The sequence below is a fragment of the Homalodisca vitripennis genome, chromosome 7, assembly GCF_021130785.1.
Source record: "Homalodisca vitripennis isolate AUS2020 chromosome 7, UT_GWSS_2.1, whole genome shotgun sequence".
Taxonomy (NCBI): domain Eukaryota; kingdom Metazoa; phylum Arthropoda; class Insecta; order Hemiptera; family Cicadellidae; genus Homalodisca; species Homalodisca vitripennis.
The window spans coordinates 27,031,365-27,059,191 of NC_060213.1; the positions used below are offsets into that span (position 1 = coordinate 27,031,365).

The 27,827-nt window shown below is 34.1% G+C and overlaps 1 protein-coding gene across 2 annotated transcripts in view; it reads right to left on the reverse strand.

Annotated features, from left to right (window-relative positions):
• Positions 1 to 3,237: 3,237 nt before the first annotated feature.
• Positions 3,238 to 27,827, reverse strand: part of LOC124365749 (A disintegrin and metalloproteinase with thrombospondin motifs 12-like) — a 121,397-nt gene continuing 96,807 nt past the window's right edge. For both annotated transcript variants that reach the window (XM_046821741.1, XM_046821742.1), the window contains exons 9-20: positions 24,204 to 24,353; positions 21,929 to 22,075; positions 19,822 to 19,972; positions 18,890 to 18,979; positions 17,413 to 17,622; positions 16,693 to 16,798; positions 15,357 to 15,484; positions 12,355 to 12,475; positions 10,888 to 11,014; positions 9,332 to 9,449; positions 5,334 to 5,590; positions 3,238 to 3,721 (exon numbers count right to left, since the gene is read on the reverse strand). In XM_046821741.1, coding sequence (XP_046677697.1) covers positions 3,301 to 3,721; positions 5,334 to 5,590; positions 9,332 to 9,449; positions 10,888 to 11,014; positions 12,355 to 12,475; positions 15,357 to 15,484; positions 16,693 to 16,798; positions 17,413 to 17,622; positions 18,890 to 18,979; positions 19,822 to 19,972; positions 21,929 to 22,075; positions 24,204 to 24,353 — 2,026 coding nt within the window. In that variant the 3' untranslated portion in view covers positions 3,238 to 3,300. The remainder of the gene's footprint in view (positions 3,722 to 5,333; positions 5,591 to 9,331; positions 9,450 to 10,887; positions 11,015 to 12,354; positions 12,476 to 15,356; positions 15,485 to 16,692; positions 16,799 to 17,412; positions 17,623 to 18,889; positions 18,980 to 19,821; positions 19,973 to 21,928; positions 22,076 to 24,203; positions 24,354 to 27,827) is intronic.

The window sequence follows — 27,827 nt, forward strand, 5'->3', positions numbered from 1 at the left end:
TTTTCAAGTTATTTATGAGCTTAATTTACAAGAAGGCTGCCTGAACATTACAATAGCTCTTCAAATATTCCTTACTCTCCCAGCCTTTGTTGCTTTGTGGGAAAGATGTTTTAGCAAGCTGAAATTAATTAAAAATATTCAAGAAGTACTATGAAACAACCATGCTCATAGTTCAGTTTCGTTTTGATTTGTTTAAATTATTTATCTATACCAACTGACACACTGACAACGCAAAATTTGCGACTAGTATGAAGAGTCTATGGACAACCAGAAAGGACTGAGAAATACTATAAAAGCCCTTTCGCACACTTCCCGTACTTTAAGCGAGAGAGTCTGGCGAGTAATGTCAATAAACACACACCGATTGTCCATTCTTATCTCTATCGTTGTTTACGGTAGTTGTCTTTTAGTGACTTCTGTTAATGATAAATGCTAACAGTGTTAGTTGTAACGAAGAAATAAAAGTACAACACCTAATTTGCCGGTTGTACTATTTAAACATCTTTTATTTAATTTGCTTTTATTGTTACACTTTTCGGTAAAAATTGTCTAACTATGGGTATGCGTTTAATTGATTTTATAACATATTTTAATAATAAAATTTTCGCAAAAACTGTGCGTACCCAATCAAAGTAAAGTATCGCGGTTATAAAGTTATCTCTTAAATAATATTTGACTTGAGATTCGTATTCTTTAACTTTTTAACGTAAAAGAGAAAATTACGTTTCTGTGTGTATATCAATTGCATGAATAAAATATAAATAACTAGTAATGATAAAAAACGCTTTATTAGCAAGTAAATGCGAAGCGCATATTCAAATAATCTTGCAAACTTTATGTAAACCGTACATACCTATCAGACCTACATATATTGCTCCTAGATAATAGTAGAATTACATATAAACTAAAACACAAAGTTTAAAAAGTAGTAAAATTTCTTACAACGAATATTTAAATCATAACTGAATATAGAGCGGAAAAGGCAGGCTACATTAGTATCTTTGCTATAAATTAATTAGGTTCGTACTGCGATTCGATCATTATTATCCTTATGCTAGCTACTATACATTAAAGTACAATATGTTACATAGCGCCACCGTTAAGAGATAAATCGACTCTATCACGATTATAGTAGAGATTTCATGAAAATTTCACAGAGAAATCTTTACATGTATATTTGAAGTACAATTCCATACAGAAATATTTACCTGTACATTTGTAAAACGGCCATCACAACGGTTTCTGTCTGTACTATCTTTAAATCCTCTACACACCATGTCATGGCTGCCTAAATATAGGAATTTTGCTACAACGATATCTACGATCATAGCACAATGTACAGAATGTCTCCGCCACCTGTCATCGCTGAAGTGCAGTCTATAGTAATCAGAGTTGCAAAGAAAATTGCTTTGATCATATTTTGTAGCAATCACTTTTTCCTACTCCTAAAATTAATGAATTTGTTTTCATTTCAAAGCCGCGCCGCAGCTTACATAGAGAGTTACATCAGTTGTGTACTGTGCTAGAATGTTGGGAATTTTATTTGTGAAGATGTTTTTCTTAATACAGTAACTTATCATTGAGCATAGTTATTTAACATAATAGTTTCCAAATGTAGGCAATTTTTAAATATCGTTTTGTAAAATATCATACGAACTGCGGCAGCAGTCCACTGTTCACACACAACGGTTCCAGTAACGTAGCTTGTAACTTATGAAAGCATTAGTAGCTTTTATTTTTGAAAGAGAATAGCCTAAGTATCAATATACGGATTGCCATATCTAATAGCAGGCTGGAGCAATACTCTGCAGACTAGTACAGAGCTAGAAGAGTATTGTAAACCGTAGCACGTCACATCCTTCATATTTATGACATAATCTCACACCTCGCAGTGCTAGACCAAATATTCGCAACACATCTTTTGTATCCGCTACCGGACAGGTAGTAGATATTTCCCACGACTAGGTGTATTGTTAGAAAATGGGACCACCCTGTTGAGGCCATACGTATTATTTGTAATAATACAATTAAAAGAAGGAGAGACGATGCTCAGTGTGTCACCAGAAAATTGAAAACTGGAAACTCTCTGATGATGAAAAAGATGCTTGTAAGACAAAGTCTTCTACACTATAAATAACATTTTTCCACATCTAATAATGTACATGTTTAGGACAAACTACAAGAATATGTAGCACAGTGTATTGTATGTTTGTCATAAAACGTTAAAGGGAGAAAGAGAACTTGAAACATTATCAAACCCTGATAAAATATATACCTGTACATGGTGAGGCAGACCTCCCGTTCGCAATGTACAATGTCTGAACCGAAAACCTGCCTTCTTAGCTTTCACGAATACCCCCTGATTTCGACCCCCAAACATTCGGGAAAGTAATTTTTAACACAAAAAATGACACTTTGGAGTGCATATGAAACTAATAAAAATTAGTATTTTTTGCACTATTTCTCAACCATAAAGCTAAACTTTAGAACAAATCTTAGTTTTTAAGAGACAGGTATTGATAGGTGTAATGAAAATCATACCTTGCTTTTAAAACTTGTTAGATTTTACGAGTTTGAAATATCCTAAATTTCAATTATTTAAAAAATGGAAAGTGCTGAAACGTGACTACTGAAATATATTAAAAAAGTACTTCGTTGGTAACCTTGGTTAAAATTTGAATTTGGTAAGTTATTAATAAGGTAGCAGTAAAAAAATGTGAAATTATACAACACGTTGGACAAACACTGTATGCAAGCAGGGAAATAAAAAATCTTTATTTCATATTCATTATTATTTATTAATATATTTATTATTGAAATCTTTTTTCAAAATGATCAGTGAGTATAAACACCTTTAAATTGAGGTACGGTTCGACCTACCTTTACATTTGAAAATATTTAAAAAAATTACCCAATTCCCCCCTTTTTCAAAGTACCATTTTTTGTACTTTTGGGCATTCAAAACTATTTTCCCGAATTGTTGGGGACAAAAATAGGGACGTTTTCTTTAAAACAAAGAAGGTAGGTTTCTTGGTTCAACTGTTATACGAGTACATCGTGACTGGTGGCCTGCTTCACTCTGTATAATACATTTTATATCAGGGTGGTAGTGGTGACATCAGAGTTTGATCATTCCAAGTTCTTATCTTTTCTATGAATAAGGTCTGAAAAGCCAAATGGCCAACTGAAATTAAGTTTGACTGTTACACACGGGTTTAAGAAATAATTTAAACAATGCAGAGTACAAAAATGATGGCTACTTTTAATTTTTACAACTTGTTAGAAAGTACATACATTTATTTACAAGGTCTGTGTGTCAGTGGTCGGACAATGCCTATAGCACTGTTTGACAGAGATGGGTTTAGTCTGAGAGTCGCACTTGATGGAACCGCAGAAGATGGTACGCTTCTTGAAGCCGATGCCACAGCTGACAGAACACTGACTCCAGGGCAGAACGGTCCACTTGTTGTACCTCTTGGGGGACTGTTTTAGTTGGAGGGTCTCTCGATAGTTCAGGAGCATGTTCGGAGCAGAGGTCGGGTCCAGGAGACACAGGGGGATGTCCGGGCAAGGCTCGATGTGGCGGGGGCGAGGCTGTCCCTCGCACTCATTGTCGGGGAGAGCCAGCTCGTCACTGCCCGAGACACAGATGACACTGCGACGACGTACAGCCTGCTCTCCGCAAGTCACAGGACACAGCTGCCATGGTCCGATCCACCATCTGTGGAGTTTAAGTGGTAATTATTATAACTTGTATAAGAACTCTGAGCTATACAGGAAATTTGAAAGAAACCCAGCACGATTCATTCAAACGAAACTCTGGAAAAGTTGTATATGTAGTAAGACAAAAATGTACACTGTCTAGTAGTAGTAAAAATGAACACTGAAATTTTGAGAGCGAGATTTATACATCTTTATATGTATATATAAATATAAATACACACACACACACACACACACACACACACACACACACACACACACACACACACACACACACACACACACACACACACACACACACACACACACACACACACACACACACACACACACACACACACACACACACACACACACACACACACACACACACACACACACACACACACACACACACACACACACACACACACATTAATCTCATGTCACGATGTTCGTTTTTGTTAGTCTTCGAAACCAGTGAACCGATTCAGGGCCTAGTGTTACTAGGCCCTGGAACCGATTACAATGGAATTTTGATAATATGTATTGTTTGGTCCAACTTAACAAATATGATAGTTTTTATCTCGATAAATAAACGTCAATTTTGTTATTGCGAATTTAAAGTTTTTTTTATGGACCTTCAGTTCACTTTTAGAGTCTGTTAAATGCATTTACATTCTTTACATTGAAAGCATAGAGTAAGCTTGATAGGAACATGAATTCTTATATCAACCTTTTCTGCATCTCCTTTTAGCATAGAGAACTCTAACAAAATATCCAGATAAGAAACTTAAAAGTTTTAATAAAAATATACTTTTAACTATACATCTTAGTAATAATGTTAAGTATGCAGTACTTGGTTAGTACTTTATATTGACATAAACTTAAAGGTACCTTTTGCTACATACTTCAAGTCTGTTATAAAATCCATCCATGGAACAAAAGTCCAAAGACCAGAGGCCATAGATATACACTTTTTGACAGATTTTCTTGATCGTGGCAACAAGACAAACTCAACATTGGTGACGGAAATATAATTTACCTGAACCAGAAATGCTCATACACGTGCAAAGCCTACGAAATTGTAGAAGCCTCGGGTAATTTATATATATGTAAGCAATAAATAATTTTAATATTACTTATTATTAATTTATTGTACTTGAATTTAATGCAATACATAGTGATGCATAATTTGTGTATAATATTAATCGTATAGTAACCAAACCACAGCGAAGCGTGACCGGGTCAGCTAGTAATGTTATAATGGGGGGGGGGGGTGCTTAGGGGGCTCAAGTCCCCCAAACTTTGAAATACAAACTTTATAATTGCACCAATTAGTTTGTTTTAAGCTAGAACACATTATTTATGAGACCTTAACGCTCGACAATTTCCCGGAGAAGATTCCCAAGCCCCTATTTTTAGAGGGTATTTTATACCTCCTAAACCACCCAGTGTTCTAGCCCCGAAATTATTTTCTATAAACACCACTGGTTGATCATGTCAAGCAGGCTGTAGGATTGGTCTCACCTCACATCTTACGTAAATTCCTTTATTTATATAATTACTGACATGTATATAATTGATGCTATTGCATATTTTTGAAGTTAAGTGAATAGCAAATGAATCACCTGACAGGGCAGGGTTGGAGGTTGCAGACCCTCATCCTGTCTGAGGGCCGAGAGTCTTGGCGACACTTGCCGGGGGCAGGCATCTCTGAGCTTGTGTGTCGACAGACGGCCCGAGATATCTGCTCACCGCCTCCACACGTGGCTGAGCAGGTGGACCAATCTGACATCTGCCACTCGAACTCGTCTATAGGCATCGGATGCTCGTTAGGCAGCGTGAACTCGAACAGCACGCCCGGGTTGTCATCCCGGAATATCACCTGGAGACATATTGTGCTAAAGAGATTGGACCTCCTCCCAAACATGTTTCACAACAGAGCTTTTAAGTGCCATGTACGCATGGGAAATTCTTTATTTCCCCCAGACATAAACTATTTCAACCTAAATAGTACTCATTTTAAAAATACTTATTTTTACATTATTTATAGACAATAAATATTGTCTTTATAATTTTAAATATTCTTTTCAAATATAAAAATGTAAGTCAATTTAAAACAAGAGTACACATCACCAACCATGAGTATTCTAAGAGTACTGTGTAATAGGCTTTTCTGAGTTTTGAAATCTATCGCTTATCTCGTTCTCAAGATTTCCTGCGGACAGATAGACAGATAGTCAATCAAACAGAAAGTAAATTCTCACACCTCCCGGCAGACAGAAGAGAAATTGGATCATCTTACTGAATAATTGGATTCAATGACGCCCAGCCAACTTCCATGGTTAGACATGCATTATCATAGAACTCATTCTTGTTTATTTAGAGATAAGTTTCGTGCAAAATTCTACCAATAAAATCTCACTCAGGAACAAGTCAACTAGCTTCAGTCGTATCTCAATATGAGAATTGGTATTGTCACTCAATTATGAAATCAGAACAATAGATATTGTTATTAGTTTTTTTCTTCTTCTTGTACCAATCACTTAACCTCAAAGTCTACTGCGCATACCTGAAGTATGAAATGAAGCCTTGGCATTTACAGTTTCTGTAGTCCCTCAAAACACTGAAAACAACCAATCAGGCCTCTCTGAGGAAGGTTTAAAATTCTTGCTATAGTACAGACAAATATTGTCACAAGCACACTCCACAATAGCAGTGATTTATGCTTAGGAAACTGTAAAGTTCTATTGGGACCACCAGCTTTCTACATTGCCTCACTCCCTCAATTCCCGCACCTTCTTTACTTCTTCTTCAGAGCCATGAGCTCCACTACTGGAAGGAGTTTACTTCCCTTGGACCAATCCTTTTTTGGAATAAAAGTTTTGGAAGTAAAGTTTTGAGGAATGTGATCAGTGTTTATCTGCAAGAAATAGTGTCCCTGAATGCAGGGAGGAGTAATTCAGTGTTTTCCTGTGGAGAAGTCACCCACTCCTTCTGGTGATAGCCTGGATCATGATATCCAAAGGAGTAATACTAAAACAGCCGAAGCCATAAGTTTCTTGATTTTGCATTTTGAAATAGATAACTGTTGAAAACACGTAGACTAATCTTATTGGAAATCCTTTAAACAAATGTGACAGTTATTATATATGCCTTAGGTGACGTAATCAGATTTTGGATGGTATAATCTTTTTTCACTGTGAAAGAAAATTTTGTTTGCAACACTTTAAGATGCCAATTTCGAAGACATGGAAAATGGAAAAGAATTTGGTATTCACTCTGTGAGGAGTGATAGGCATTTGAAGCAGAATTTAGGAGTACATTATAATTAGGCCCAAAGAAAAACTGCTGAAGATAAGGATATGAACTTTTTTAAAATCACTGTGAAATACTGGTTCACTGACACACATTGGATATATACCATATGCATATATACACAGTGGACATCACTCTGGTGCACTGAATGACGTGACAAGTGACACAAACACTGAACACTGCGTATCGTGGGCCTGCAGTTGAACGGATTGTTATATTAATTGTAACATTGTTATTTTCGCTGATAATTTATTGTTACTCGTTATCTATTTATAGATTATATTGTTGGCTATTTGTGTTATATCATAATGTTAATCACTGTTATTTAAAGCTTTGACGGCACAGTTTAAGAAGTAAATGAGTTATTCTGACATTGTTACTTACTGTATATGTTAAATATTTATTGTAAATCGTTAATTAGTGGTTAACATTGTTATTTTCTCTGATAATTTATTGTTACTCGTTACCTATTTATAGATTATATTGCTGGCTATTTGAATTATATCATAATGTTAATTACTGTTATTTAAAGCTTTGAGGGCACAGTTTTAGAAGTAAATAAGTTATTCTGACATTGTTACTTTCTGTATATGTTAAATATTTATTGTAAATCGTTAATTAGTGGTTAACATTGTTATTTTCTCTGATAATTTATTGTTACTCGTTACCTATTTATAGATTATATTGTTGGCTATTTGAATTATATCATAGTGTTAATCACTGATATTTAGAGCTTTGAGAGCACAGTTTTGGAAGTAAAAAGTTATTCTGACATTGTTATTTATATGTTAAATATTTATTGTAAATCGTTAATTAGTGGTTAACATTGTTATTTTCTCTGATAATTTATTGTTACTCGTTATCTATTTATAGATTATATTGTTGGCTATTTGAATTATATCATAGTGTTAATCACTGATGTTTAAAGCTTTGAGAGCACAGTTTTGGAAGTAAATAAATTATTCTGACATTGTTATTTATATGTTAAATATTTATTGTAAATCGTTAATTGGTGGTTTATCTGTATTTTATGCTTGGTGTTAGATTTTGTTGTACCGTTGATACTCTAGCTTTAAAAATAAATTGATTACATGTTAGTTTTCATATTTTTATTAGTTTTTTAAGAATGTTATTTATGGTTTCTGTTTCTCTCTCCGTTGTTAGTGGCGATGAATGGCTATAAACCTCACAGGGAGCACCACAGCACGGTGTTGCGCACACACATATTTAACCTAATTGGACAATTTAAACACACTAGCATTGACACACACTATAACTAACGCACACAAACACCGACACCGTGAACACTACAAGGGGAGCACACACACAGTACCGCGCGCCGGAGTTCCCGTACCTCCTCAGTCATGTTAAAGCGAGTAGCGGATTGAGTACCGCACTGTCCACTCTAGAAACATATTGGAATTTGACTGAGGGCAGGTTTTATTTGCTTATTTGTTTAGAGATAAGGAGATTTGGGAATTCCGGTAGCCGGCGTTGTCAGATTTCCTGATGACAGGGTTGCCATTCGTCGTTGCTGAGGGAAGAATTAATTAGGATTTTTAGGGACTCAAATATGCGTTTGATTTTAACTATTACTATTAAGTATTATTTAAAAAAATTATACTGTTTCGATCAAATTTACCACACATACCAAGATATCTAAGCTAGTGCCTGCCCTAAACCGCCGAATTTGAGTTTATAGTTTAGTAAATTAAAAGAAAGTTAACAGTTGAATATTTGTATCAATGTGTTCTATTTACTTTTTCAAGTGGTCCTCACCGACAAGTTTTGTAGAACTTGGTGAGGCCAAGACTATGTAAAACAACTGTTTATAAATAAAATAAATAAATAAATAAATAAAGTATACATGAGCGAGTGACGTGTTTAGTTATAAAAAAAAACAATTTGCTTATAAACAATTATTAAAATTATACCTGTTAAATTTTTTTCTTATGCACAAATCAATAAAAAACATATCACTCCCCGAAGATTTTATATCTAGAATTCCAAAAAATGACTGCACCACCTTTATTATTATTGTATTTGTTGCTTTACTTATTGCAGTTAATTTAAAAAAATGAAATTTCTGGATATTACAATTGTTAACTGAGCTACTTTATATCTTCATAATTTAGTTACTGGAAAGGGAATGAAGTATGTAATAAACTTTTCAATGCCACAGACAAGGAAACAAGTGTGTCTGGTTGGTTGACAAAGAGATAAAGTGTCCCCTAATTACTTTAAAAACTAGCCAAACCATAAACAGCCTTGAAATATATATTCCAAGAATCATTCTAAATATACTCACGTAAATCAGGATGTCCTCTTTGACAGGTCCTGGTATACGGAGCTTCTCTAATTCCTTGTGACGTTCATAGAGAGCAGCACTTCCAGCTATACTGTACTCTCCAGAGATCGTGATCTCCCTATAAAAATGTTTAAAGTTTTGTTACTATGTATCCGGAGGCCACTCTGTTCCGATCACTATTTGCTATGCGATATAAGTAGGTTTAGGTTAGTACTTTCAGCATTTCCGATCGGTACTTTCCCGACCTCAAATCACGTGCCAGATCGTCCAGTGTGATCTAAATCGGAAAAGGTGAACGATCTGAGACATGATCTGAGGTTGGACATGCTCTTGGCCATCATGTGGGCTTCGGTTCCACACTTCTGGTATAAAAAGAAAAACATTCCTCAAACTACACCTAAATTCAATCACAGTTCAAGTGAGCACTTGTAAATTTTAACTTAACCTTTTCCATTTATAATATGTATGTATGTAATTACCGACGTACATAACCTAATATCGAATAACAGATAGGAACAGAGTGGCCCTCGGATAATACCAAAGTTTAAACTGTGCTATGTAAAAAATTGCTTCTGCAATAACAAATGTAATCTATTACAGTCAGTTGAATCATTCAAGTTTTTAAACTCACATTTTATAGGTTTAAATATTTTTGTGATAGATTGACCCTGATCATGTTTGTAAAAGATTCCTTTCAAAAGACATCTAAAGCAATATTTAATTTTAAATATTTTGATAGTCTAAATGAGTTTAATAATATTTATTAAACATAAGGCCATTATTTTCAATCATATAATTACTCTGACTAATCATATACTCTTATAGTATTTCTCAATAAATTACTTGTGCATAAACAAATACAATTTATTTGATTTAAACTTTATATAGTATGTTCCTGATCCCATGTAAAATTACTAAGACACATTCCATAAAGATCAAATTAAGATTTTTTCAGTAAATCGGATTAAGAAATCTGTTCTTAGGACAACAAATCATGGATCAACAATAGTCTTCTTTGGGAGCTTTAGCTAATAAAAGTAAGCAGATAAGGATTATTACATATCTTAATCTATTGGTACTCTTCTGAAAATGTACTTAAACTGCAAATTACATTTTATCAACAATAGTTTGTTTCATGAAATGCCAAACTTCATTTTATTACTCTTATTCAGAACCTTGTAAAAGATTTCTGTATTTTTAAAACATTTTTTCGAGTCAGACATATCACTATTATCCAAAATTCCCCCTGAAAGAGGGATCAAAAATTGTTTAGTTGCCAGAAGAACCACCTTTTGAATTTGAATATACCAGGGAAACCAATTAGTAATTTTTAAATAAATTTGGTCTCGTATTGCAAAAGCAATATTTGAGCCTTTGGAAATCTGTTTCTAAAGCACTTAAGCATACAATTTTATTGAAAGAAAGTACCTTATTTTCCCCTTGAATTCAGTAATGGGAGATTTCACATGTTTAAAAACACCTGGTTTATATAAATATTGTATAAAATCTGCATTAATCTAATTCGGTTGTATGGTTCAAAACCGTCAATGACTAACCCATTTCCATTGAGATAAAATGTGCTATTGGTTGCACTTCCGATAGCAATGTAGTTCCTAGTACTGCCAAGCTCTTCTACAGCAATGTTCCTGGCACCTCTAGGAATTACAGCGACCTCTGTGTAGCCTGTAACATATCAGTTGGTTTTCAATGTATGTTTTAAGCAAACAGTTTGCATTAGGTTGTACCAGAAGTGTGGACCTTCTGTTTCAAAGACAATGTCTGTGGTACACGAAGCCTTTAGTGAAAAGTCTAGTATGATACTCAGATTAACTCCTTCACTGAGACTCTAGTCATGTAACGACTTTAGGAGAGCCAGAATGATGGTAAGTTGTGTCCACCACATTCAATGTGTTATAGAGTGGTTTGTGCAATGCAAAGACAGCCACATTTCACTGGAGAGAGACTCCACAGTCCACTGATGTGGCAGGCCTGCAGTGACCAAACATAGAACAAGAAAATGTTCGCATGGCAATCAGTGAAAACCGTCGATTAACATTAGGCTATGAGAGTTGAAAGATCTTTGGATCTCAAAATTTGCTGTTGTTCATAACGAATATGCTCTACAAAGTCAGCAAGGAATATTATCTTGATGTCCTAAGGCGTCTACAAGATACAATGTAAAGTAAATGACCTGAGTGTGAGGATGATGTGGTTAGATCCTACAAGGGAACAACGCACTAGCTCATTAATAAAATCTTATTCTGCACTTGTTTGACGAAACATTCTATTAAACCGCTTTAACAGCTTCATTTGATTTCTGGTCGTTCCTGAAATTGTAATTTCTTTTAGAGCAATTACAGTTAGATTTGAGGACATAGAACAAATCACACAAATGCAACAAGGCATCTGTTAGCCATTCTTAAAAATTAGTCCAAGGAATGTATCCGGAGGTGGGAGGAGTATTAGATGATGGTAGTGGCTTGTGGAGCTAAGTAACTTAAAGGGAGCTGACTAGTAGTGGTTGCTGTTAAATGACATATTACAAAAGTCAAGATCAGAAACTTTTTGAACGCACCTCTTGCCAATGTGCTATTGGCTGTGGTTCCAATACCAATCTAGTTCCTGATATTTCCTAGATTTTCCACACTGTTATTCCAGGACATCTAGAGACCACGGTGATCACTGTGTAATCTGTGACATTTTGATCCAGTCTACAAATGAGATCTTCAAGAATTCTTGATCATAATAGTATAAAAGGTAAATTAATTCATCAATTCTACCAAAATCAGACCATTACCTAAGTTGCTTGGGGTTTACATTGAACTGCAATTCTGTAGCTGAGGTGGGACCTTTAGCTTCTAGAGATGTCTTGTGGACTCACACTAAACATTCTAAAAGCAACTTTCAAAAAATGTCACTAAAACTATGGGATGGGTAGTGGTGGGTAAAAAATGCAGTTATTAAAAAGTAACTAAAAAAACTAAGCAAAATTAAAGCGTATAATAAAATATATTGTTAAATACCATCGCCATGTGTCACATTGTAGTAACCCTTCTGTGTAGAACATAACTTCCCGTCACCTTGACACACTCCACACTTGTCTTCAGCTGCGTCCGAGTCCACTTGCCAGTCACAGCCAACCTTCTGTAACACAGGGCGAGTTAACATTACGGTTTTGCCAATTTGTAAGTTAAAATTTAATAATCAATAAAATTGTTTTTTGAAGGTAGTTCAACCAGTCAGAGTAAACACAGATCTTCAAGGAATCATATTGTATATTATGATAATGATAGTTATGTTTAGTAATATTGCTAATTTGCTACCACATCTGCAGCACTTATTTGTGTTACAAAAGATTATCAGAATTCAAAAATGTATAACTTATAAATATTTCTAGAAAACATATCACTTTTAAGTTTTTAAATTAAAGTAAATGATAATGTTCATCTTAAAATCATGTTTATGAACAATAAATAAATGTTATTCAATAGTTATGTCAAATGTATTACATTTGCTTCCATTTATAGCCCACTAGCTGTTACCCGCGGCTTAGCACACAATCTTAGAACCAAAGTCCTTATATTACTTAGTAAAAGCAATTATGATATAATATGATGGGAGTCCTATAAAACTTTTAAAATGTAAGTAGGCATACATCAAGTAGATATTATTTAAGTTCGTGGTAAATAGTATCAGAGTTTAACTTAATTATTATATCATGTTTGGCACGTGTAGGAGCATTTCTGGTTCTAATTAATTATATGCATAACGTCACAGCTGAATCTGCCTTGTCATCCCGATCAAGAAAACACAAATCTCAGATCACACAGGTCTCGGAAACTTACTTCGGTCAAAAAGCGTATATTTCCAGTCCTTGTCATACATTTCAGATCTAAGATATTTCCAGTACTATAGTAGAGTTTGCCTTGTTGTTCTGACAAAAAAGAATATATATATACTTACATAGGACCAAGATGCCTACTTCGGTTAAATAGTGCCTACTTAAGACCATTTAAATCTACTTACCTACTATGTCACAGTTTAGCTTGCCATATTGCCTCGATCAAATTTTAGATACGTTTAATTATCTAGTTCTCGGAAATCTACTAGAAATTTGGTCAAGTCCAAAGTCTAGTCGTGTTGACATAGTTGAGTTTACCTTGTCCTGATGAAGAAAATACACACATGAGTAGGACTGAAAAGCCTATTACGACCTAGGAGAGAGTCCTACCTACTTACTATGTACTTTCGGTATAAGAGGGAATTCTTATTAAGGTTTTGCAACTTTCCAAAATAATCGTTATTAAAGTTTTGCGTTACACTTGTTTTTTGGACTGTAGCCAGGGAAAGAATGAATCGTTGAGGCATGTTAGTATTTATTTCTCTGTTTTTCCATTAGCCATTGTTAAAATGTAATATCATAATGTCAAGGAAGCCCGCCAGTTTAAAGTAACTTATGTGAAAACATTCATAACTTTGTTCATTAAGGTTAGTTTTATAACAGTATTTAATGCATTAGATGATTTTAATTCGTCACTGGTGCAATCTGGAGTAAAATTTATATATTAATGTTTTATTTACTATCTGCATTACACTACCGATCAAGCACTGTTTACTTATTATTGATAAAATTCAAATGTAAACAGATGTTTCAGAAAGTTTGTTGAACTATAGCTGTCAGAATACGTTTCGTTCTTATCATAACATTTGAATGTAAACAAATTAATTTTTCAATTTGAATTCGAATTTATTTGGTGAAATGAATGTGTTATGGGTGGTAAAAAGCACTCTAAATGTTAATTCAGACCAAAAGCTATACCTGTTCCAAATTTCAGCACAATCCGTATAGCAGTTTCATCGTGATTCGATGACAAACCTCCAAACATCCAAATATCCAAACATTCAAACTTTCGCATTTATAATATTAGTGGGATAGCAAGCAACATATGTAAAAATATTTATTAATTATTTAATTTTCAATTAGTGTAACTATGAAATTGACATAAGGACATGCCCTCAAACTTTTTAAGGCTTGTAATATATTTTCCTCATTTTGAACTAGGACTACACTTCTTTCTATTCCTATTCCTAAGCATATTCACTTCTCCCAAAATCATTACCTTAAATGAAAATGACTTTTTGCCTTCAAGGGTGTATCTAGGATCAAAACTAGAAGGGGACAAGCCATGGTCGTTCAGGTTGTAACATTTTAGTACGGAAATGGTGAACGAAACAAACATTTTAAGAAAATTATGTATAACTGTACCAGTGCTCTACGAATTATATTCGTACAATTAATTAATTGCTTGAACAATATTTTTATTCTATATCACATCCTATACTACTATAATTTTTCTTGGATTTGTAGAAAACTTGTATAGAGCTCTCATTTCAATCCAGTCTCGATTTACCTATAAGAATTTCTGATGGACACTTATCAAACCCAGCCCAGTCAATCTGTCCTCTCCCATTGTAATTCTCAACCAGGTCTTTGCCTTTCGAAGGGTATTGAAAGATCTTTCAACAGTATTAGATGGAAAAGTACTTAAAATCAGGGGTGCTTGCCTTGTTGCAGGGAAAACAATATTAGCCTCCTCCAAAAGTGTAGCTACTTCAATATTCTTTAATTTATCTCCTGGTAAATCCTTCTTTTTCCACAAATTATATCACAAATGTAATTCTGCACTTTTAGATAGACGGATAAAATAACGATAAATTACCTGCCCCTCGTTGGTTACGCCCTTGTCTGCCTACCTCCACCTAGATCCCTCTTAGTGTATGCAAATTGTGATAATCAATGTCTAGGTTATGTTTCACTGGTTATTGTTTCTAAGACCAACTCAAAACAGATTTAAACAATTTTACATACTAGTTCATGAGGCAAAATGTGGTATTCCATACCTCAATATTATCTTGAAATCAGCTTAAAAAGTTAACTTATCTCCAAAACTTTTACTTGCTGTGCCACTGAATGAAACATAAACTTTCCAAACAAACAATAAACAGAGAGGTCACAAGTACTTACCCTGCAGATGCCCAAGATGCACATATCCCTGGAGCCGAGGTTACATGGTGTGCCGTCCAGTGCCGTGTCCCCGAGGCTGGCAATGATGGTGTCATCCATGTCCGTACAATACAACTCACAGGGCTCACCTGCACATTAGCCAGTTTTAGAGTAGAGGCTTAACTAAAAGTTTGGAGTCTGGGACAACTTACTTTAAAAGTAGGCATAATTCTTTATTGTTAAAGATAAACTCTAAATTTTGTCAGAGCATATTAATGTCAGACAAAAAATTATCATTATGCAATGTCAGAGCATAGCATAATGATAATTATACGATGATTCATTATGCATTCTTCAGTAAATCTATGGTAATGCTCCAGTTATTTGAGTTGTGCAGGACAGCTACTAAAAAAGCCAGTTGGTGGCAGAGTTTATTCAATGATTTAATGGAGTTCTTTTCAGAGAGTATCTGGAATAGAGTTGAAATAGACTGTTCCACTGTGTGATGGTTTTGATTCCTCAGAGCAAAATGTTCATTAAGTGATCATTTATGTATCCAGTTTGTTTTATTGTAAAGAAATGTACCATTGTTTCAAATATTTAGTGACCTGCCACTGTATTTAGAGTTCCCTACATCTATCTAATGGTATTAGTCTCTAAAGGACTATGATAGCTGTCTTTCAAACTGTTAAAGATCTTTGCGGGTTTGTCACTGTTGTTGCTTCCTAAATGATCGATCCATCCTTGAGCTGTGGATAAAGAGGGAATCATTGGCAATTTTAATCATGTTTACGTTAATAACTTGTACATTATTAAATTGTAAGCTGTTATTAAATTACCATCTTATCTTTTATTCTTAACCAAGTGGTTACTACAATTTGAAATTGGTCTTGTCTTGAAGTTCTTGGTCATTATCTTGGGTGTTTATTTTTGTAAAATACCATTTAAAACGTTAAATTTTAAATACAGGTTTATTTGAGCATACTTAGTTAATTTACTATGGCTAGCATGACAGCTGTCATTTGAATGTGTACACTGCCAGACTACCCAGGGCAGTGCTTGTTGAACAATGGCAAGCAAAGGGGCCAGAGATGTGAAACTGGATATTTGAGTTAGACACATATTAGCATCTGTGGAATATTAGCCAACATCTAGTGCATATTTATTCACAACAGGTTAAACATATAATATAATGAGGTTTGTATTTTGGTTTGATTCCAAGTAAAAAACCAAAAATGGACTTTTTTGTCAGTACTCAATTTTATTTGTGTCTCATAAAATCACCACAAAGTGTCCTAAAAATATTTGGGTGGATGAAATAAGAAATATTACCCCAAAAATATCAATTGTTACGTACTTGTCTCAAAGTATGGCAGCCAGGTGTAGTTCTTGCCGAAGTACGGCTGGTTGTTATAGGCTGAACATTGTTCTGCTCGGAAGCTCTGAGGGTTTTCTGGACAAGGCTGGAACAGAACAGAGGTACTGTTGCATGTGTCACTTGGCAATGGTTTTTTTTAGTATAACTAAAATATAAGCAAATAGATATAGAAATATAAATTATAAGCCTCTTAAAACTTGTTGCAATCATAATTTTGAATATAGTGTATTCTTTCAATTTACTTAAAATTCACTATAGTTAATAAAATAAAGGATACATCATGTTTAGGAATGTTTGTGTTTCTTTAACAGACAGTAGCATATTAAGAAGGGGGAACATAAAGAGAAATTACATGCCTCTGCATTGTGCCCTCGGATTTTTAATTATTAGAAAATAAATTTGATGTTAACAGACGAGTTTAGTTTTTGCTGATATAAATCATTTTGTAGATAATGTACACTTGTATATTTATAATTTATTTCTGCACATCTATTCATATTCTCAGTCATCCTACAGTAAAGTTAGCTTACATTTAAAATTACAGCAGTGGATAGAGAAATCTTGAGTATATTGTATGGAATTCTATGATGATTCAGTTCTGTTGATAAAATCACACACTATATCAGTTAGGTACAAACTTCACAAGTCAACAGACCGTACATAACTTTGAAGAAAGATATTCCAAATTGTCAGAATCACCTTGGTATTGCAGATCCTGTAGCGACGTCTCTCCCCGAGGCAATATCGGCCCCCGAAGGCAGGTGCAGGGTGGTCGCAGAGCCTCTCTTTGATGGATACTCCTGCTCCACAAGTCCGCGAACACGCACCCCACTCTCCCCACTCACCCCAGCCTCCGGCAATTGGCTCAGCTGCATCCCCTATGGCCTCACAGGCCTGGTTCACACACCACTACAACAGTAAAGAGCTCAGGATGAGAACGTTATTAATTATCGATGGGTAAGTGAAGTGATGTAAAAAATTAATAAATAATGTCAAAATGTGCACAAACCCTCCTCTATCACATACTGGATATTGTGTATTTTGTGTATCACTGTTTCCATTCAACCAAAGAGTTAAAGAAAGTCTGGTTTGGTGCTTTTAAGCAAAGGTTTAGGAGAAAATCGGGTTAAAGTAAAAATGGTTAGGGTCAGAAACACACTTTCCGTGATTGAACTACAATAACTCCATTAAATTGCCTATAAACAAAGAAAAATGTTCAATAAAATTTGTTTAGAGTTTTATTTTTAAATGAATAATGTAAATAAAGTCGGAATGTAATAAAAACGGAATGGCTTTCTATTAAACTTTATTAAGAAACAGATTTTAACATCTGTGTGTGTTCCTATTGGAGATAGAGTTCTAGGGCAGGTTTTATATGATTTTTCAGCTCATTTTACATCAAACTTATCTAATTAACAATCTCAGTTAACACCCTAAATATTTTAGTATTTAATTTCACTAAGGGAGATGAATTTCAGGTAAAATCTTTGACACTGTATAACTCCCCAAAGAAGCATTTTCAGATGCGTGGTGTATTGGATTCAAAACTTAATTAGTGTGTAAAATCAAGTTTTAGACAAAAGAAGATACCGTACATAAGAAATTAATTTAAAAAATAATAGGATTATGATTTATTGTTTTAGGTGTCACTTTGTTTATTTATTGTATCGGTAGGCTACCTAATTTGAATTAGCTGATTGTCACAATGAAAAGCTTTGAGATTACAAAATGTCGACTTTGAAAATTGGCGTTGTGACAGATTGTAAACATTAGCAAATGTGCAAATGTTTATTTAGATATTGAACTTAAGAGTACAATAGAGATATTACTGATAACACAACTGCCAGTAACTGTCAGATAAAAAAAGTAAAGATGTTCTATTTTACCAGGTGAAATGTGATGTTCCTAGATTAAACTCAATGTCATATCCCTTTAGTTGTGCATCCACCAGCTGTTTGTCACTTAAAAAAAGTTGTTACTTCTTAATTATTGTCTGTGCTATGAATATGAATATTCAGGTAGACAGTGCTGTTGTAAAGGAACTTCTACTACTAAATAAGACAAAATAAAATTGATAATCCAAACGGTTGAACAAAGATTTACATGCAATAAGTTAATTTACGATGGATTGCCAGTTGCTAATAAATATTATTGACATCAATGTTTGCTGATTTACCATATGTTTATCACAGTGGGTTCCTGGAGCAGCTGGGTACAGATTGGTTGTACACATACCATCCACCATACACCACAGTCTTGAACATATCTGCAAAAATACATAATCCCGTTATAGGAATGGCATAATGTCACATTGGACTCCGGGAGCAGTTGGATAGAGATTGACTGTACAAACACTATTCACCAGAGTCTAAAAAAGATATCTGCCTCTCTAATTTTTATAAAACAAAATAAAAATTTAAAATAATTGCACTCAATTTATGAGTGAATTTAACTGTGCTGTTAGATGTACTATTATTAGGGGTTTGATTATATATTGTATTGTGATAGGATAACTACAATCATTCCTTCCAGTAATTGATTCAATTTAAATTATTGTTTGAAAAACAAATAAACAAAGCATGGCCAGTTAAAGATGTTTTACTCCCAAAAGATAGAATCTACACATCTCTCCTAACAGACAACCGTAGTTTGTAGTTCTTGTGGATTTTATTCATGCATTGTTAAGATAGTTTGTTTATATGAACTGTATGTATGTGACAGCAGAGTTAAAGAGTACAAGTAATACAGTTCACATAACCTGGGATTAAATGTTGTTGATCTTGTATTTAGTACAAATTTAAAATAAATTCATACAATACCACTCCGCAAGAACATAGCCAGGAAAACATTTGGAGGGAGGGAGGTCCAGATAACTGATATTTTCCCATAGTAGACACAGAGTAAAGCCCTAATTTTTTTTCCTTAAAAAGTTCTTGACCCATTTCTTTGTTGAGAACGGTCTTTCAGCAGTACATGTCAGTAATACTGAATTATTTAAAAAATAATAATTATTTACTAAAAAAGTAATTGGAAAAATTGAAAATTTGGGTCCGGGCCCCCTTGCTGGCTACATCCTTGCCAGTCTGTAGTTTAAATGGATGGAGTTACCTCTTCTGTTGGAGAACACACTGAACTATCCGGCCCGAACTGAAGACGGCACTGATAGTCAGCGTTGTACATGGCTCCAGGGGGTAGCTCTGGGTAACTATAGTCTTCCTGTTCTACTGGCTGATCCTCCAGGCAGCTGCCCAGGCCCTGGCTGTCACAAAGCTATGATTTATATTTTTATAACACTGTTAGTGAGAACTTTTCAGGGAAGCAGGCAGGATGTGATTGGAAACGAATTTCCTGGGATCCAAGGTTGTACAGGGGGGAGGTTATATCGAACCTCAAAGGGAATCGCAAAACTTCAAAATATTGAGAATTTTGATTTAATGAGGTTCGTTTGATGTATAAAGGTTATTTGAGGCTGTTCAATATAGAGAGGTTCACAATTTTTGTTCTGTTATTCATTATATCAAGGTTAAATGGACAGACTTTGATAAAAAGAGGTTCACAACAACTCAGTAGTAATGTAGACTTGATTATGAATATTTTATAGGAACTGTTAAGTATTAAATAGTAACAAGTGTTGTACATAAATTTAAATTTATGAATTGTAATGAAACATACATTATTACTGTGTAAATGGAACATGAAATAGTAATTGAAAAAGTTATATAAACACAATGTGTATGCCATCACATTTGTACACGACGTACTGTTACTGTAGCAAATCAAACACACACTGAGTTAACTTAAATTCTGATTGAAGTAACATCCAAATTAAACTGAGCATGTAGTGATGATCCACCACTGGTGACAACAGAAAACAAAGATGGTGGATGGTGGGTGTTTAGATTACACATTAGACATAACACTTTATTGGCATGATCTTTGAGAACATAAATGATGTCAAGTATTACAGTTTTGGTTTTGATAAAATTAACAAACAATTTGTTAAGGTCATGAAACTTTGTATGAATTCTGAATTCTTTCTCTTTGTAGAATGGTCTCTCCTGTAGCCATGCAGTCAGTGCTTTCTTGAAGTGTTTTCATGCTGTTGCTTCAAGTTGTTCAGCAGCTTGTTGAAGTACAGGGCTCCTTTGTATAAAGACATCCTTCTGTAGAGGCTTAGATGGTGGTATGTTAGATTGAAGTTTATGGCATTTCTTGTATTGTTTAGGTGTATGTTGTCATTCATATGTTGTTCAGAGTTGACTGTTTGAAGGATCACATCTTGAAAGTACAGGGCTACAATAGGATTTTGAGGTGTTTGAATGGCTCTCTGCAGCTTTCTTGGAGTTGCAATTCAGCCAGAAATCTAATAGCTCTCTTCTGATGTTTCAAAACTCTCTCAAGGTTGGTGTTGGTAGTACCTCACCATACTGCTGTATCTTAGATGAGATTCGAACAGAATAAATTGGCAGTCTTAACTATCTCAACATGAAAAATACGGTACTGGACTTCTGTTTATTGTGATGATAAACTTAAACTTTTATACATTGAAGTTATTTACAATTGAGAATTTGAAACTTTTGATATAGAGAACAAATTTACATTTAAGTAAACGGCACATTCAAGAGGAATGACAAAACTTTCATTTAATAAGGAATTTTATGTATTGAGGTTTGATATATCAAGGTTCCACTGTACTAGCTTGGTCCATGGTACTTTGAGCGATGATAAACAATGGCTTTCTCATCTCTTGCATGGTGCTTTGTTGGCTGCAAGTCATTATCCCAGATCATTAAAGCAATTTCCATGCAAAGTTCACATGGAAAACCCAAATCTCATCGCTTAACAACTTGGAAGGATTCTACTTTTTTCCTTGCTATTCTTAGTTTAATCGCCCAAGTGTCATCGCTTAAAAACTTGGAAGGATTCTCCTTATTTCCTAGCTTAACCCTAGCTCATGATTATGTTGATTTCATCTTCCTAAAGAATGCAGATTACATTCAAGTTTAGAGTTATTATAAAGTTATTCATATTTTTAATGATGAAAATATGTAAATTCTTACAAAATATATAATTTTGTTAAAGTCTATGTTTAAACATTTCAACCTCAGACAATGATCTTAACTGCAACCTACTTACAAACCCAACAATATTTACTCGCTTATAAAGTATCACAAAATTCCCAAAGGGATGAGCACGTGGAGCAAACAGTACTCACTCGAGGAAGTGTGTGATGTCACGACGGCTGCACTCAGACCAGGCGATGTTAAGAGAGTCAGCTTCAAAGGTGGGTGTCATGACATGCATGGTTGGTCCACGTCGTGACACGCAGCCGGACTTTGCAGAGTCATGGAACATGCCAAAACTGCGATCATTACACATGGAACATGTTAAAGTTACAGTTCATGCATTTGAAATCTGCAAGTCTATCTTCACATTTTGGAACCTTCCAAACATTTTCTATCTGTTGGTTTGGTTATTATGTGACAACCTAAGTGTTTTACTTTTAAAATGCAAAATATGACACTTATTTGCTGTAAGGCTAAGGGTACCCATTCGTCTGATTCGACTTCTTTGAATTAATCTTTTAGTAGTTTTTCAGCACAATTTCTTTGAAATTTCAAATAAAAGTGAGCAACATCTCTCACAGATAATTGATGGTTTGGTTGAAGATTTTGATGAAAGGAGAAATGCTATTTATATGTATCAAAATTACGTTAGTTTTTTGATGAGGCAACACAATGGAAGAGTCATTCATGCTTAAAGTGAGTAGAAACAAGGATTTTTTCTCTTCTTTTTCCTTAAGATATTGATGGAAACGGGCAATAGAGGAGACCCCATTGCGCCTTTATCTTAATACTTTAAAAACACAATTGCTGCATAGTTCTAACAATTGCATACTTACTGGGACCAGAGTTTAGTTCTCTTGTTTATACTTTATCTTCTTTTGTTTGACGTTCAGTTATTTTATACGTTTCAGCAACATGTATATTGAGGTTGACTTTCATTAGCTAGCTAGTTTTAGCCAAGTTTGAGCAAGTTTCAAAGTTGGTATAGCTTTCCTAACCAATTGTCGTAAAAATAACACTGTAAATTGTTACATAATGGTGGTTATTTTTAATTTTTATACTACATATTTGAAGACCATCACAAGGACAACACATTTTTTTTTGTTAACAGCAATAATGAACAGCAGATTTTTGGAAAATTAAATTTGCCTTCATATTTCCCAATACTCAGTGATGCACATTATAAATCAAATGATGCTATTACCAAGTTTAAATTTTAAAAAAATATGCGTTAAACCCCTTTGTCTTGAACTATTCATATGAAATCTTTTACAATAACATTCACAAATTAACTGTCAGAAGCAAAGTGTGTAAATAATATTATTAAATTTTGTTTGAGGTTTATTTTGATATTCTACTTTTAACGTTTTACTCCATATCACTAAAACAACTTATATACACAAAGCTATTTTTAGGGCAGACAGAAGTGTCAAGATTTACTGATTTTAAGGGGTTCGATTGTACGATACATTTTGATTGAATGAACAGATAAAAAAAATTGAAGGTGGATTAGCTAAGAGTGTAGGATAGAATCCTAAAAAAATTTATAAATTGTCAAGATTGATTATAATGGACAATTAAAATAACAAATTTTTATTCTATATTTTTTGGCAACTCAAGTTGAAAATGTTAAAAGAGTATTTGTTTGGCTGATAAATCCATTAGAATCCTGCTATGTCTTCCACGTATGGTCAGGTGTGAAGAACATTTTGTTTGCCCCTGTTTCCTTATGTTGCCCAGTCTATTTATCTACAAAATAATTCTTTTTGTCAACAACAAACATGAATAACACAAGGCATAGACACAGATATGCTGAATATAACAGTTTGTCTTTATTCTAAAATAAATGTAAATACATAAGCTTAAAATTTATTCATATATTTTCCAAGAACGTAACCAGGAAAAAGTTTGGTGGGTCCATAAAACTGATATTTTCCCATAGTGGACAGAGAGTAAGGCCCCATTTTGTTCCTTAAAGAGTTCTTGACCCATTTCTTTGTTGAGAACGATCTATCAGCAGTAAATGTCAGTAATACTGAATTATTTAAATAATAATAATTGTTTTCTAAAAAAGTAATTGGAAAAAGTAAAAAAATTGGGGGTATCCGGACCTCTTTGACCCCCTCACTGGCTACGTCCTTAATATTTTCCAATAAAAAAAACCAACAAAAAATTGGCTAAATTGGTTTGTAGTTACTTTTTAAAATAAGCTTAAATTTTCCAGGAAACCAATGTTTTTAGGATTCAGAGTTCTTATATAGTTAATAAGAAGTATATTATTTGGCATATGAGCCTATAAAAAGTCATTTTTTTCCACCCTATGGCATCTTCCACATCTTGAGGGATATTCTAACCAGTCCAATGTCAATTGACCACGGATGAAAACATCAAGTAAGAAGTTAACAATAAAGATAGTTTACTTACTTATGTCCCATCTCGTGAGCAATGGTGTGCGCCAGCGTAATGCCGTTGTCCTCATTGATATTACAACTCCGTGCAGGTTGACACATGCCTCCGACATGTGCTACTCCCAGCGTGCTACATGGCGTGTTTTGGCGTGCACAGATGTCCTTCCTGTCACACAGAACTGTGGAATTATTATTTTGTGTGTCACATCAAAATTGCCGTAAAATATGAATAATGAACATTTTTCTCTAAATGTATTCATACCATTTTTGTATGTGTCTTTGTTTGATATCAATATTTTACAAATGAAAGTTACATATACACAGTAAAAAAATATTAGGTACTGGATATGTTTTATGAAATTTTATTTTCAAATTGAGATTATTCCATATAGGTATGCCATTATTCTTTGTTTAAAGGTTTTTATTGACGATAGAAGGTTTGACAGGATAACAGGATCTCAGACATTTTCCATCGTTATATGTTACAAAAGGTATAACACAAAGTTTCGAGGATTGGAATCTATCCTCTTCATCAGGTGAAGGACGTATTAGTACATACAAAAATAAAGAACAGAAAGGAGAAAAGAAGGGATAGAAGAGGATTCAAACATAGCCAAAAGCTGCTTGGAGTCTAGTCCAGGCGTTGTCATTGCAGAGAATGCAAGTCCTGAGCACAAATCATGAATATGAGAAACACAATCATATATCACACCAGCACAGATGAAAGTGAGATATCGGAATATAAGAATAGAAGGAATACTGGAATATTATATTGGGATAGCAGGAAAATGGGACACATTTGATGGTAAATGCCCAAAATCCTGTTATCCTGATATATCACTAGTTGTAACTCGAGTAGAGAAACTAAACATACTAATTAGAGGAACGTGTGGTAGAAGGAGGTTCTCCTCTCATAACTTTCTGCAACATTACAGTAAGATTCAAAACTAAGTTAAAAATAATTTTTTTAACGCCTAAAGATGCAGCTCAAATTAGAATAATTTTCTCTGCAGAATAAAACACAAGGTTTTCTGTGGTAGTCATTACATAAATTGTACCAAATATACAGTAGTAATTTAGCAAAAATTAGCTACTAACCCATGAAAATAAAATTAACTGTCAGATAATTAAAATATCACAAAATAATACTACAAAACAAACTGCCTATCAATGTGTCTGTGCCACTGGTCTCTACAAGATGTGGGAATCTTTGAAGACTGTAAAAAGCCTTATTCACCAAGCCTTGGATCCTTTTTAAATTTATTTGAACTGCTTTAAATTGGGAAGTGAGATTAATTTAGGGCAAAAAGTAATAATTTTTTGAAAAGATTAAGCCTAGAATTGTCTGTGATCAAGTTGTTCTTACATTGAGTAAAGTATAACACTCATTATTTAAATTAGTGCAAAGTTGTTTTTTCCGATAAACAAATATAGAAGAGTGAATGATAAGAAGGGAGGCTAGGGTAAGGATCTCACTTGCTGATCGCAAACATCTAAATATTCAGATTTTGTCTCTTTGATGACCTTTAAAGCTCTTTTCGGAGTGTAAAAAATCTATTTTATTTTAATTTAATTTTTTTAATTTTATTTATTAAACAGTGTTGTTTTACATAGTCTTGGCCTCACCAAGTTCAACAAAACTTGTCGGTGAGGTCCACTTGAAAAAGTATGTAGAATACATTGATACAAATTTTAACTTTCTTTTAATTTACTAAACTATAAACTCAAATTCGGTGGTTTAGGGCAGGCACTAGCTTAGATATCTTGGTATGTGTGGTAAATTGATTGATCGAAACAGTACATTAAAAAAAAAAAAATTAAACCTAATAGTAATAGTTAAAAGTAAAAGTATATTTGAGTCCCTACAAATCCCAATTCATTTTCCCCTCAGCAACGACGAATGGCAACGCTGTCATCAGGAAATCTGACAACGCCGGCTACCGGAATTCCCAAATCTCCTTATCTTTAAACAAATAAAACCTGCCCTCAGTCAAATTCCAACACGTTTCTATAGTGGACAGTGCGGTACTCAATCCGCTACTCGCTTTAACATGACTGAGGAGGTACGGGAACTCCGGCGCGCGGTACTGTGTGTGTGCTCCCCTTGTAATGTTCACAGTGTCGGTGTTTAGTATGCATCAGTTACAGTGTGTGTCAGTGCTTGTGTGTGTTTAAATATGTGTGTGCGCAACACTGTGCTGTGGTGCTCCCTGTGAGGTTTATAGCCATTCATCGCCACTAATAACAGAGAGAGAAACAGAAACCATAAATAAAATTCTTAAAAAACTAATTAAAATATACATTACCATAAAAGCCCCCTCAAATAAAATGGCGTACCTGAACTTTGACTCCAATAAGCCAAACTATCCCAATTTAAGAACATCACACAAAGCAAATGAAGAAAGACACTTCAGAGGGAATGTTGTTGAATTGAGTTACTGAGGCAGAATGTTTGTGTGGGTATTCCATTTCAGATCATAATCCAGATGGACCCCTTAGAAGTTTTTGGACAAGTACTATTGATCTACTGTTGTCATAACATTTTAATATATTTGGTAGATTTTGTAAAGTTTGATAGTAAAATCCCATGACGTTTGGTTTAGAATAATTCAGATATAAGTTATTGGCAGAGAACCAATCCGACATCAAAGAAGATGTGTTAGCAAATAGATTTGGGAAGAAGGATAAGGGTTGAGTACTCTGCAAATAATGTGATACCGCCTTAATTGTTGCTAATTTGTTAATCACTGGTGTTTTCCAGTTATCTGCCATTGGATTTTGGATCCATTGCAATAAATGTTGTTTTATGTGAAAGGCCAACAGTTAAGATCACATTTTAAAATTATCGCTAATATTATAATATAGCTCCAAGCAGATAGGCAGGGACTTGAGATCCCCTTGATGACAGCTTCTCTGCAAATAAGCAGAACGACTGTCGTGCAGTTTTGCATCAGGCTCTTGTAGGAGCTTTGACACAGTAGGTGCAAGCTTAATTTTTTATGTCATCGAAGTTAGTAGTGGAGGTAGTGGTAGGATGTAAGATTTGGTCGTTGTTATGAAGCTAGTGGATAGTTTAATGTGGATGGCTAATAATAGTTATATCTGTGTTTAAATTAAGTGTTAATGATGTTTTGTTTTGAAATTAACATGTATAAAATTTTTGATATTTGGAAATGTGCTTCACAGAACAAAACTACTTTAGTTTACAATAGATTATAATTTTACTACACATATTTGTACCTTCTACAGTAAGTGTCTTACTTCGTAATGCCAGTAATATTGTTTGTGTTAATCCCATTTTAAAAACAAAGAATGTTTTGACTTCTTATTAATTAAGTCAAATATACCAATTAATTCTGATCGTGGACTAATCGAGTACAGATTCTGGCGCATAGGATCCATGTGAGGATCCTTTTCTAGACGTAGAGATTATTGATGTTGATCTATCTTCTGTGGCTGGAAATAAATGAATTTTCTTTCCTTCTTTACATTAATAGTATATAATGAAACAGTAAAATAAACTTCAAGTGCTAAACTTTTGATGATGCTAAAATGATGTTTTGTGTAATTTGTCAATACTACCCAGTGAACCAAAAGTTATCTTAGACAATTATAAATAAATATATTCTATTGATAATTA